General features: G+C 44.1%; 3 protein-coding genes across 7 annotated transcripts in view; 1 reads left to right on the plus strand and 2 right to left on the minus strand.

Moving 5' to 3' along the window:
• Positions 1-416, minus strand: part of wwp2 (WW domain containing E3 ubiquitin protein ligase 2) — a 39868-nt gene extending 39452 nt beyond the window's left edge. Inside the window, exon 1 of one of the 4 annotated variants that reach the window (XM_034589259.1) lies at positions 332-416. The gene's annotated coding sequence lies outside the window, so the exon portion shown is untranslated. The other 3 variants (XM_034589260.1, XM_034589261.1, XM_034589263.1) reach the window with 3 other exon arrangements.
• A 1140-nt stretch (positions 417-1556) lies between these two features.
• Positions 1557-7635, plus strand: adat1 (adenosine deaminase tRNA specific 1). Of its 2 annotated transcripts, none has more exons than XM_034589291.1 (10): positions 1557-1649; positions 1751-1921; positions 2794-2862; positions 3182-3236; positions 3360-3490; positions 3877-4519; positions 4635-4780; positions 4914-5013; positions 5662-5748; positions 7468-7635. In XM_034589291.1, exons 2-10 carry the CDS (start codon positions 1786-1788, stop codon positions 7598-7600), a joined length of 1500 nt encoding a protein of 499 aa, XP_034445182.1. In that variant the 5' UTR covers positions 1557-1649; positions 1751-1785; the 3' UTR covers positions 7601-7635. The 2 variants fall into 2 exon arrangements, with proteins under 2 accessions (XP_034445182.1, XP_034445183.1); XM_034589292.1 differs by having other exon boundaries at positions 1622-1921; positions 3877-4160; positions 4233-4519.
• Positions 7636-10028: 2393 nt separating this feature from the next.
• gabarapl2 (GABA(A) receptor-associated protein like 2) overlaps positions 10029-12281 on the minus strand; it is an 8090-nt gene continuing 5837 nt past the window's right edge. The window contains exons 3-4 of the mRNA XM_034589327.1: positions 10966-11138; positions 10029-10172 (exon numbers count right to left, since the gene is read on the minus strand). Coding sequence (XP_034445218.1) covers positions 10058-10172; positions 10966-11138 — 288 coding nt within the window. The 3' untranslated portion in view covers positions 10029-10057. The remainder of the gene's footprint in view (positions 10173-10965; positions 11139-12281) is intronic.

Genomic DNA, 12281 nt, shown 5'->3' on the forward strand with positions numbered 1-12281 from the left:
CGAGTTTATTATGAAGATTAAAGAGATTCTACAAATATCAAATATGTTTAAGAAGAAGCAACATTTGCTTCCTTAGCACCGTTTGTTTTGAAGGTGAAGTCGCTCACTTCCGGTCCGGGTGAGGCTAACTGTTGCTAGCTTGTGACGGAGGAAGCTAACCGCTAGCGAGCGAGCTCCGCGGCGGCACCTCGTCAAAGGACGAGCCGATAAAAGCTGCTCTAGTTCCCCGGTGACGCGTAAAGCTGCCCCGGCGGCTCCCCGGTCACTGTCAGAACAGGAGGCGGCCGGTGACACGGCAACAACCCGGGCCGAGGCGGAGTCTGTCCCGTACCTTCTTCAGCTGAGCTCCGCTGATGTCAATAGCGAACTTTCATTTCCGCCTCACTGACAAAACCACGTGACCTGCTCCCGTTCCTACGGCACAAAGGATTGTGGGTCATTAACATTCACATCACTTTATTCTCAAAACATAATATTTATTATCTCTTTAAAGTATAAAACAAAAATAATCACAGAATTATCAAGAGATATTTAGAGTGATGCAAATCCCAAACTGCCACAGCCTGTAAATAAGGTGGATGATGGAGACGTTTTGTTTACATCCGTCCATACACATGCTCGACCAATCAGGACCAAGTCTCATCATTGCATCAATAATTTAAAGCAAATTTATCAGAAACATGTTCATTTAATGTGCACTTTGATTTCTATATTTAGGTTCCATGTCCCATCTGATAACATGGAGGAGGTGCAGCGTATGACTCGTTGTGCAGCCGGCCACCAGGGGGCAGTCCAGATGTTTTGGCTTCACTCTTGGATGCTGTTGTCTCACAGATTGTAAATAAAGATGGAGGTTGTGTCTCTACTTCCTCCCACTGTCTAGAAATGAAGCCAAAATATCTCGGATACAAGTGCTGCCATCTTGTAGGTCCTGTCAATAAACAAGCTGGACCAATCAGGAGTCAGTCTCAGCTGTCAATCATGACGTCTTTTTATATCATTAATTAACCATATCGCAAATAACTCATTGAACAAACATCAGTGAGATAAGAACTACATAAAATGACAGAAACCATCTTTGAAAAACATTTTTTTGGTTTGCTGCATGTCCCATCTCCCAACATGGAGGAGGCAGAGTTTATGACCTGTACCACAGCCAGTCACCAGAAAAGATATTTAACACATGTTAACCTTGTAAAATGTGATCACTGTCCAGGATGGAACTGTAATTTACAGTACATAAAGTCGTAAAAATGTACTTTACACAGAGATACAAAAGACTGTGTGAATATTACAAAAAATCTTTATAATATATTAGCAAAACAACAACAACAATATTAATAATAATATGACCCTAATGTATTTTTAATTAGGATTTTTCAGTGTAATATTAATAATCTTTTATATACTATAGTCAGGTATATTTTCAGAATGTTTTTATTCCCTCTGTCTTGTATTTTTTAAGCTAATATAAAACCTGCAGATCTTTTTTATCTTTGCTCCCAATGAGAAAACTAGAACAATAGAGAATAATCTGTAATAATCTGTAATCCAGAAACAAAGGATCTTTATTGTGAAAGGTAAACCAGTCATCCGGTAGCAGCGGCCGGAAGTGATTCCTCTTCTTCTTCTTCTCGAGCAGTTTTCCGGTAGAACGGTTTGTTTATTAAACCGGTTTGAATCTTTTAAAACTTTCTTTTTGTTCCTGTCACGTGGTTTGTGATCCATTAAACAACTTCTCCTCCGTTCATTAAATCCCAGTTGGTCCGGTGGCGTCGCTCCAACATGGCGGACGCGGATGAAATCGCCCGGTTGTGCTACGCGCGTCTGGAGGCGCTGCCCCGCAGAGGGAGGCCCGAGGCCGGCAGAGAGTGGACCCTGCTGGCCGCGGTGCTGCAGCTCCGCCGCTGCGCTGCGTCAGGTTCGACCGAGGAGCAGAAACACGTTACACAGGGAACTCCTGGATTCTGATTCATCTATAAATCACTGGGAACAACTCTAACCTTTCTGTCGCTCATAAAACAGTTTGTGTTTCCATCTCATTTGTTTCCATCTCCTCTGGGGGATCAATAAAACTCATCTCAGCACATTTCACCAACAAGTCAGTTCAAAGTGCTTCACAAAAATATAAAATACATCACGACAACATAAGACAATGACAAATGAAAGCTTTTAAAAAGAGAATAAAAGATGAAATAATCAGCTGCAGACTGACCTCAGTTCTTTATTTACCTTTTATTGATTTGTTCCTATTAATCTCATTTGTTGCGCTGCCATCATAGTTTATAAAGGTTTGTGTTGGAACTTCCTCTGTTCATTGTTTACAAATTAAACATGGCTTCCTCAAAGGCACCGTGACAACACAATACAACAAAGAAGCATTTAAAAAGAAAGACTTACACAGAGAATAACAATGAATAACTTGATTCAATGAGAAATTAAAGAGTGAAGGTCACAGTGCGGTGTGAGGAATGAGGACGTGTTTGATTTAATAAAGTCAGTGACAAACAGGAAAGTCTTATAACATAGCAGCGGATCAGAAATGTGTTTTGTCACTAAACCATTCACTGCTTTCTCTAAACCAACAGCAAGATTTTAAAGTCATTCCCTGGACAGACGAAGAGCCATGTACAAAATGTAGAAAGATATAAAGAGTAAATTCATCTCTCTACGTGTACGAGATCAACACAAACCCATGAATCGGTTTAGAATATGAGAGACAAGGATCTTTAAAGGTGTAATATGTTATAAATGGCATTTTAATCCATATGATCTTTTTCTTTTCTTTCACAGTTAAGACGGAGGTCGTTTCCCTGGGAACTGGAACCAAATGTATTGGACAGACACACATGAGTCCTAATGGTGTGTGTGCTTTTAACTTTATTACCACAGCTGGTGTCTTTTTTCTGTCCTTTTCTCCCATTGAGTTGATTATAATAGATTTATTCTGTTTTTGTTTTTCATTAGCTCAAAATGTGGATTCATTTATCTGCAGTTCTCATAGAAAAATTCATTCCCCAGTGCTGGTTTTCAGTCGTCTCTCAGTTTCAGATCTCAGTTCACAACTAGGAGTGTTTGAAGGGACTTGAGGTGCCGACACTGGACCAAAGCAAACCCCCCCCCCCAACCTAAAGGAAATATACCATAACAAATCATCATTACAATCTTTTTATCCCTGCAGGTGATGTCCTCAACGACAGTCATGCAGAAGTCATTGCCAGGAGAGGATGTATCAGGTCTGTGTCTTTATTCAGTTGAATGTGTGTCTGTAGCATGTTGATATGGTTTTCTTCATTCTGTTACTTGTGTGTCTGTGTGTGTCTGTGTGTGTGTGTGTGTCTGTGTGTGTCTGTGTGTAGATACCTGCTCCAGCAGCTGCACGGGGCTGTGAGTGGAGATGACAGCTCTGTGTTTTGTCCGTCTGAGGAGCAGGGGAAGTGGAGGCTTCAGCCGGGAGTCTCCTTCCTCTTCTTTACCAGTCACACTCCCTGTGAGTCCAGTTTGCTCTCACTACACCTGCCGTCTCACAGAGTTCGGATCAATGAGCAGAGCTGGATAGAAGTCAGTAGATATCTACTATATAAGATACTGTCTCAGGGTTTTTTAGAATTGATATTTGATCCTTTAAATACAAATTGAATTCTGGAAAATCTGCATTAATTTAATTCAGCCCTATAAATGACTTCCAGCAGCTTATGTGACACGATCCACAGGATTTAAATCAAGTTATATGTTATTTCTGTTCATATGAAGAACAAAGCTTGAATCTCCCGTGTTGATCAGGGAGCTTTAAGTCAAAAAACTATCAGCATTCATGAAGCTAAACTGTCCCTGTGTGGTCCACAATCAATAATCAGTCTTCCTGTCTTCTACCAGGTGGTGACGCTTCCATCATCCCCATGACTGACAGCCCGTCTCAGCCCTGCCCCCCGGTCGCCTCTGTAAAGAGTCGTCAAGGGACGGAAGCAGGAGGAGACTTGAAAAGGAAATCTGAGGATCCAAGCGAAGGGCCACACACCAAGCTGGCTCGTGTGGACAAACAGGAGACGGCAGAGACCAGGACAGAGGACAGAGGAGACACAAAAACATCATTCCCCTCAAATTCATGTAAAAGTGAAGGTCAAGCTCAGAGCCACGCCACAGAAACTCCAGAGGAAACTGTCTTACATGCTTCAGCACAGCTGGAGATAAAAACCAGAGGCCCCTCTGACAGCGCTGGACTGAGTTGTCGGGTCCCTGACATTCACAGAACAGGGGCCAAGTGTGTCCCTGGTGGCGCAGCCGACCCCCTGCAGCCCGGGACGGGGTACCACAGCACAGGGGTGCTTCGGGTGAAGCCTGGTCGAGGTGAACCGACTCTCTCCCTGTCCTGTACTGACAAACTGTCCCGTTGGGCAGTGCTGGGCTTCCAGGGTGCTCTGCTGTCCCATTACCTCCAGGAGGCGCTATACTTCAGCACTGTGGTGGTGGGGAAGTGCCCGTACAGCAAAGAGGCCATGCACAGAGCTTTGGTGACAAGGTGAGGAAAATGGTGGATAGAACCCAACTGAAATAGATGTTTGGGGCAGTATGATATTAGGGAGTCAAAAATTCTGATACCAATATATTGATTCTAGTCGTCATGTGCTCCTCAGATGTTCCCATGTGACCGACCTCCCTGCTGGTTTCTCTGTGAGTCCACCAGGGCTGCTCCAGTCCAGCCTGGAGTTCCGCTTCAGCCAGGCCCAGACCGAGCTGCAGCACCAGGCCACACAGGGACGCGTCTCCCCCTGTGGGGCAGGTAGTGTTATACAGCCCAATATCTGTCACGCAGAACGAGCCAGGATCAAATCTACGTTTGTAAAGTCAAATTAATAATATAAAGGAAAAACTTAAATGCAGAATAACTAAGCCTTTTTGTTTTTTCCTTTCAGCCATCAGTTGGTGTAATGTGACTGAACAGCCAATAGATGTCACTGCCAACGGCTACAAGCACGGAGTCACAAAGAAGGTGGTGGGCACAGCGAAATCCAGGTGGAGCCAAAACACACTCATTCTACATTAGATCATATAGAGAGGTAGCAGAAGTTCACACATTCTTTACTCAAGTACAGATACTTTTGTTAAAAACGACTCAAGTACAAGTAGAAGTACTGATTCAACCTCTTTACTCCAGTAAATGTATAAAAGTTCAGGCTCTGAATCGAACTCGAAGAGTAAAAGTAAAAAGTTTCCCTGTGAAGGTCATTGTCACATTAATGAAGTTCAAAGAGTTTTTCACTGAAACCAATCTGACTTCAAATCAAATGAAACACAATCAACTAGAAAACAGGTTCAAGCAAGAAGAGATTTATGAGCATGAAAAACGTCCCAGAAGGAAAAGTGGAGGGAGAACGTTCAAGATTCAAGATCAACATTCACCTTATTGTCGTTCACACGACACACAAGAGAATGAAATGACCTCAAACCAGCTGACGAATGAATGCTACTGTTTTCTGAGTAGGTGTACAAGCTGTCTAGTATAGAAACAAGTATATAAATAAAGTACAGTAACAATTAACACAGTATGACTTAGTTACCTCCCACCTCTGAGTATTTATAGATACATATGAGAATTCACAGTTGATGGATTGATGCTGAGTGAATGTTCTGTGAAATATTTCCTCGTGACTGTGTCTCCAGGTCTCTTCTGTGTAAACTGGAACTGTTCCACTCATTCCTGTCTCTGGTTTCAGCCACGGAGCCGTCAGCACGCCCCGGCTCGCTCAGGTGACAAACAAAAGGCTCTTTCATAATCTCACCGAGGTCTGAAGAGGGATTCAAACTGAATCTCAGCAAAAAATACACTGAAACTAAAGAAAAATGAAAATCTCCAATCATCACTTTGTCTGTAAATCTCTGAAAAATACGTGTGTGTGTGTGTCTGTGTGTGTGTGTGTCTTAGTGTTTGTGTGTGTGTGTGTGTGATGGCTGAGAATCTGCATCCGAACAGAACAGTGGTCCCTCTGTTAGTCGGCGTTTCGGCAGATAACCTGATTCCCCCCCTCACACATGCGCTAACAACACTTTCTGCAGAGTCTGTTTGTTTGTGTCTGAGACATCAAATATAGAATTCAACACTTGCTGGTGTTTCCAACTTGTTATTATTCATTTCAGGTGGTTCTCATCTCACTGATGTTTCTTCAAGCGTTCATGTTTCTGATCAGTTTGGTTTTAATGAGTTATTTGATGAAAACAGGCTGAGACGTGGTGATTGACAGCTGACACTGACTGGTTAGTTTAGGTGGTTCTGAGAAGTCATTGATGCCTTTATTTTGAAGAGGCGGCAGCAGGGCTCACACAGGAGGATGTGGATAAACAGGTGGACAGGTACAGAACCGACCGGGATCAGGAAGGGATCACGTTTATTTACCAGAGAGACGCCATCAGCCTTCGGGTTGTGATCTTAGAGTTAGATTCCTTTTCTCTGTGCCTCAGTTGCCATTTGTTTTAAGTGAAGAGTTTCATGTTCTCTTTTCTGAGGACAAACAGCCACTACAGTTTATACATTAATATATATCTCTGTCTGATGGTTGTATAAGCCGAGCTGGAAAGATATTTTTATATGGAACCACTTTTGTGATCCAGTTACTCCCTCGTGGCACAAGAGGCGACTTCCACTGTCACACAAACGCTCTGTTGTTTAACATAGTGAGTGTTTGTGTCCTGTCACACAGGAACTGATGGAATCTGATCTCTCAGGGGGGGGGGGGAGCAAAGCCAAGACACCTGGGAAAGGACCTAACTTATGAAACGCACAGGAAGTGGGAGTGTACTGATAATATCGAACCCATTAACCTCGTGTGTATCGTGTGACATACGTCCTTACTCTGATGAGGGGATTCATTTAAATGAGCACTGTAACGTCCCTCTGAGGTTTAAGGGGGAAATGAAAACCAGGCAGAAAGAGGAAGCTGATAAATACATAACTGACATTTTATTTACAATTAAGAAAACTAGTTCAGCCATTAGTCAATAGCCAATCTTCAGACCCAAGTTCACAACTTTTCCAAATAAAAGCTCTGTAGTTCCTCTCAATATAAAGCACTGCAGCAACAAAAGGAACGCTGTGCTTTTACTTTGAAGACCACTTGCTAAAGAGAAAGTGATTTATGATCTGTGAATCTTATCAGCACCTGTGACCCCCGTGAAGAAGACCTGACCCCACCAGGCTGCAGAGCACTGGTCGTTTAAAGCCGATAAGATGAGCAGATTGTTAGATATGAGTTCCACAGACAGATGTTTGTGGAGTCAGCAGGTAGATTAAAGAAAGTGCTCAACAGAAAACGAGCTGATCTGAGGCAGAGGCCGAGAAAAACCTGAAACACAAAGATGACACAAGTGTAAACCGAACAATCAGCCACCCAACTCACACAATGAGCCGGCACCGGGCTGTAACACCACACAACCACATTCTGAGTCTCAGTTCTTCTCTGTGTCTGTGTCCAGGAGAACCGAGCTGCAGACCTACTGGGACTACAAGCAGGCGTCCAGCTCGTACCAGCAGGCCTGGCAGCAGCTGCACAGCCAGGCGTTCCCTCTGTGGCCGCGCAGCGACAGAAACCTGCTTCTCTTCCACTGAGATCCCTCAAACCTCTGCTGCTGAATCATCTTCATCATGTGACACTTTCATTAAATGACAAACTGCATCTCCAGAGTGTTGATTTCCTAACAGCTGGCGGGTCGAAGTTTGAGCTGTGGATAAATATTGTTTGGTTTTGTCCGTCTCTCTCCGTCACCCAGGAAGTCGCTGCTGGCAGCCGCAGAACGCCCGGCGCGGTCACGCTGTTCTCAGAGGTTGATGACCGTTGTTCTCCGTCCTCGGACGATAGCTTTGTTTTCATTGTGTGTGAAACGTGTTGTGACTGCAGCTGAAAACACAGCAGGACGTGTGACTGCAGGCGGAGAATCAGTTTCCTCTGATTCCACGTTAGAAGAAACTCCTTCCCTCCGACAGACTGAGGATCTGTTGCGTTACAGCTTCAGCTCAGCAGATTGTCGCAGGTTATGATCAGGATGCTTCACATTGTGTATTTAATGCTTTAAAAACAGCTGCAGTCTTTACATTTATGGTTTAGAAATACAAGGGTTATGTTTTCATCTTTGACACAAACACGACTACGTCTTATTGTAACTTGGTAGAATTATGTGGTCAAAGAAGAAATCGTTAAACTTTGGGGCAGGTCCAGGATTCTTTTATCACTTTCTTCAACATTGTGTGATAGGTTTCTCAAACCCTGACCCACTGCTTTAAGTTGGGTTTGAACTGGTTTGGACTGGGTGTGAACTGGTTGTCAGGGTCGGGTTAATGTAGATCAGCGCAACAGGAAATCAAACATGATTGTCACAAACGTACATCGTGTTAAATGTGTCCTCACACGTGCGATACAAAAGAAAAATGGAACTCTGCTCCATAGCACTACTAGTGGTCAGAAACTGCACATGGTCCCTTTAATTTGGACCAAATGTAAAAAGTAAAAGTCAAAATGTTGGAACATCAGATTCAGACACGTTTCATTTTGTATTGACTTTTATTGGTCAGCTCTTCCAGCTGCCTCACCTTTTTCAAATATCTAAAACTCTGCTACGTTTTCTTTTAAATATATTTAACGATCATACAACACAGATGAAATAAAACAATCCTCCATATCATAGCATTCCGTCATCATTATATTACACTTCTACAGAGCATTTTCAAAAGCCTCGAGTCAGCCTTGTGGAACAGCAGGTGTGTCGCTCCGATTCAGCACCAAAAGCTTCAGCTGTGGACAGAACGCCAGCGACAGATTCATCAGGAGCGAGAGGAAAGATGGATTCTGGCTTCACCTCTCGGACACCTGCGCAGCCAGAGACCCGAGCAGCGCTGCGCTTGAAATACTGGACGTGGCTTTTGGTTTTTATGGGATTTAAACTCTGCTCAGGATAAATCTGCCTCCGGTGATTTTATTCACAAACATGTTCAACTTTAAAATTTGCAGCGACAGGGTTGAATGTTGTGTGTCTGGTAAAAACCTCAGGATAACGAAGCTCGTGATGTTGTTGTCATGCACCTGTTTGATGTGTGTGTGTGTGTGTGTGTGTGTCACAGCTCAGGAAACACGCAGCTGCCTCCGTGTTTGTGTCTCAGTGGGGTGTAAACAGTTGTTCTGATTCTCTTCCAGTGCAACATAGTGAGTCACTGGACGACTGACGTGTGTTTTCAAGTTGCCTTTCAAATGAACTTATTATACCGTGATCACGTACCTGGTGTGACGCGTCATTTACCTTTAACTCCATCAATGCAACAACAGGAAACTGCTAAAGGTTTTATACAGAGCATGCATCAGATTTAAATAAACTTAAAAATAAACTTGTGTTGGGAGTTCTTTAGCAGTTCACTCATGTTGGCCTCACAGGTCTGAATCCTGGGTGGAGTCTAATGTTAGCAACACCCCAGGGACTGGTGCTGGTCCCCGGGCCCTGAGCGGAACACACGCTCTAAACCCGCTGCCTCCTCGCCACTTTACAGCCCCGCCCCCTCGCTCACCACGCCAGCAGCCTGCTCCGCCCCCTGTCACATGCTTATAGTCGCCCTCGTTGCCAACTGTGGTGCTGGAGTGTACGTGTGGAGTTAAATTACATATCTAAGTCTTAATACATGACATATAAATACATCCATAATGAGATTAATGATTGATTGACTATATGATTACAGGATTTCTCTCGGTGACAATAAAACTGCACGGAAACCAACTGAAGCATGATCGTGTCGTGTGTAATGATGCATGTGCGTGTTTTTATTTGAGTCCGACACTGATGACGTTAATAAAACTAATGAGAAGTGATGTGCTCATTGTGGGTGGTGATTATTTTATTTTATTTTATGGCAGTGTTAAAGATATTTCTCTCCTTTAAACAGTTAAACCATTAAATTGATCTGGGCCTTTCGAAAAAATTGTTGTAGAATCATGGTGCAGGTCATCATATTGTGTGTGTGTGTGTGTGTGTGTGTGTGTGTGTGTGTGTGTGTCTGTGTGTGAGACTGGTGTTCAGTTGAGCATTAACCACGTGTTGTGTGAAAGGCGTCGTAACCAAAGGTGTTCTCTCCGCTGTAGGCCACGTACAGGAAACCGTCCTCGTCCTTTTCCTTGTCGTAGAGCTGGCCCATCGTCAGACTGCAACACACAACACAACACAACAGGAACCACTGATTAGATAACACACACACACACACACACACACACACACACACACACACACACACACACACGATAGTTCTGCAGCAGCACTGTGACATGTCTCTTGTGAACACTTTGTCTTAAGAACGCTTGGAGAGAATCTGAGACTCAGATGAACTGATTCGATTTGTTGGTCCCAGTGACCTCAGGGTCACGGAGTCATACAACCACGCAGCTGAAGAAAGAACATTTATAAACGCAGCAGACAGAAAACCTTGTCTGCTGCCAAATCCTCTTTATATGTTATTTAATTTCATCATGACGTCATTCAGAGTGTGTGCAGCCGGGCACTTGGCCCATCGTGAGTCAGCCTGTGCTCCAGTACGTGATTCTGAACACGCTGGCATCAGAGTGTCACTGGTGAATGATCAGTGGGACACGACGCTGTGGGAAGCAGGTCAGATTCCTCAGATCCACGCTGTCGCTCTGGTGTTTCAACAGATAACAGATAAACTGTGGGGTTTTGTCTGGTGTTCATGGAGAGGGCAGGTGTGGCCTCCTCCTCTTTCCCAGGGGGGTGGATTTCTCGCACTATGAAATCACAGATGAACAGATAAAGACACAGGACACATGTTGGTCCGCGGCCCGAGCCCGGTTGTGTGATAAATGTGTTGCTCGCATTGAGCCACGTTAACTGTCGACGCGACCTGAAGCAGGTTGAACCAAACGGCCTCTTCACGGCTTCATGACCCACTTGGTTGAACTGAGTAAAGGTTGGCGTCGCTCTCACCTGGACTGGGGCACGGTTTTGTCGACGAAGAGGAAGATGGCTTTCTCTGAAGGCAGCTGGATGCGTTTCCTGATGATCCACATGAACTGGGCCACTGTGATGTCAGAGGGCACCAGGTACTTCCTCTTATCGATGTCCACTATCTGAGAGCCGGAGACCTTCTCCACTATCACCTGCAGCACACACGTTAACACACGTTAACACACGATAACACACGATAACACACGATAACACACGATAACACACGTAAACACACGTAAACACACATTAACACACGATAACACACGATAACACACGTTAACACACGTTAACACACGATAACACACGATAACACACGATAACACACGTTAACACACGATAACACACGATAACACACGTTAACACACGTTAACACACGATAACACACGATAACACACGATAACACACGTTAACACACGTAAACACACGATAACACACGATAACACACGATAACACACGTTAACACACGATAACACACGATAACACACGTTAACACACGTTAACACACGATAACACACGTTAACACACGTTAACACACGATAACACACGTTAACACACGATAACACACGATAACACACGTTAACACACGTTAACACACGATAACACACGATAACACACATTAACACACGATAACACACGATAACACACGTAAACACACGTAAACACACGATAACACACGATAACACACGATAACACACGTTAACACACGTAAACACACGATAACACACGATAACACACGATAACACACGTTAACACACGTAAACACACGTTAACACACGATAACACACGTTAACACACGATAACACACGTTAACACACGATAACACACGTTAACACACGTTAACACACGATAACACACGTTAACACACGATAACACACGATAACACACGTTAACACACGATAACACACGTTAACACACGTAAACACACACAGTCCAGAAGAAGCAGTTTCACAGGTTCTTTTCATTTTACTGCTGAAACATTCAGGTTTTGTCTTTGGACAGACGTCAAAATTTAGTGACATGTTGTGTAGTTAGTGTTTGTGAAGCAGCAGCAGCAGGTTGTCGGGTCCGACTCGTTCACACCAACAGGAACATGTGGGGAACATCCAGGCGAGGGGCGGAGCCTGTAGAGCAGCAGGAGGCCGGACATGACGTATAAACTCTGCTGTGGCGTCGGCCCTCATCACCAAAAGATCTGGAACCTCCTCGTGTTTCCAAGTGGACGTCTTCGTCTTCTACGTGTACGGCTCCTCTTCTTCATCCTGAGATGTTTGTGTTCTTCCAGTTTCACGTCCGTC

This window comes from Hippoglossus hippoglossus, chromosome 6 (assembly GCF_009819705.1).
Source record: "Hippoglossus hippoglossus isolate fHipHip1 chromosome 6, fHipHip1.pri, whole genome shotgun sequence".
Taxonomy (NCBI): domain Eukaryota; kingdom Metazoa; phylum Chordata; class Actinopteri; order Pleuronectiformes; family Pleuronectidae; genus Hippoglossus; species Hippoglossus hippoglossus.

Coding starts and splice junctions, on each gene's coding strand:
- adat1 (XM_034589291.1), top strand. CDS start 1,786: ATGGCGGACGCGGATGAAATCGCCCGGTTGTGCTACGCGCGTCTGGAG. Junction 2,863..3,181: donor GACACACATGAGTCCTAATG/GTGTGTGTGCTT, acceptor TTATCCCTGCAG/GTGATGTCCTCAACGACAGT. Junction 3,491..3,876: donor CTTTACCAGTCACACTCCCT/GTGAGTCCAGTT, acceptor GTCTTCTACCAG/GTGGTGACGCTTCCATCATC.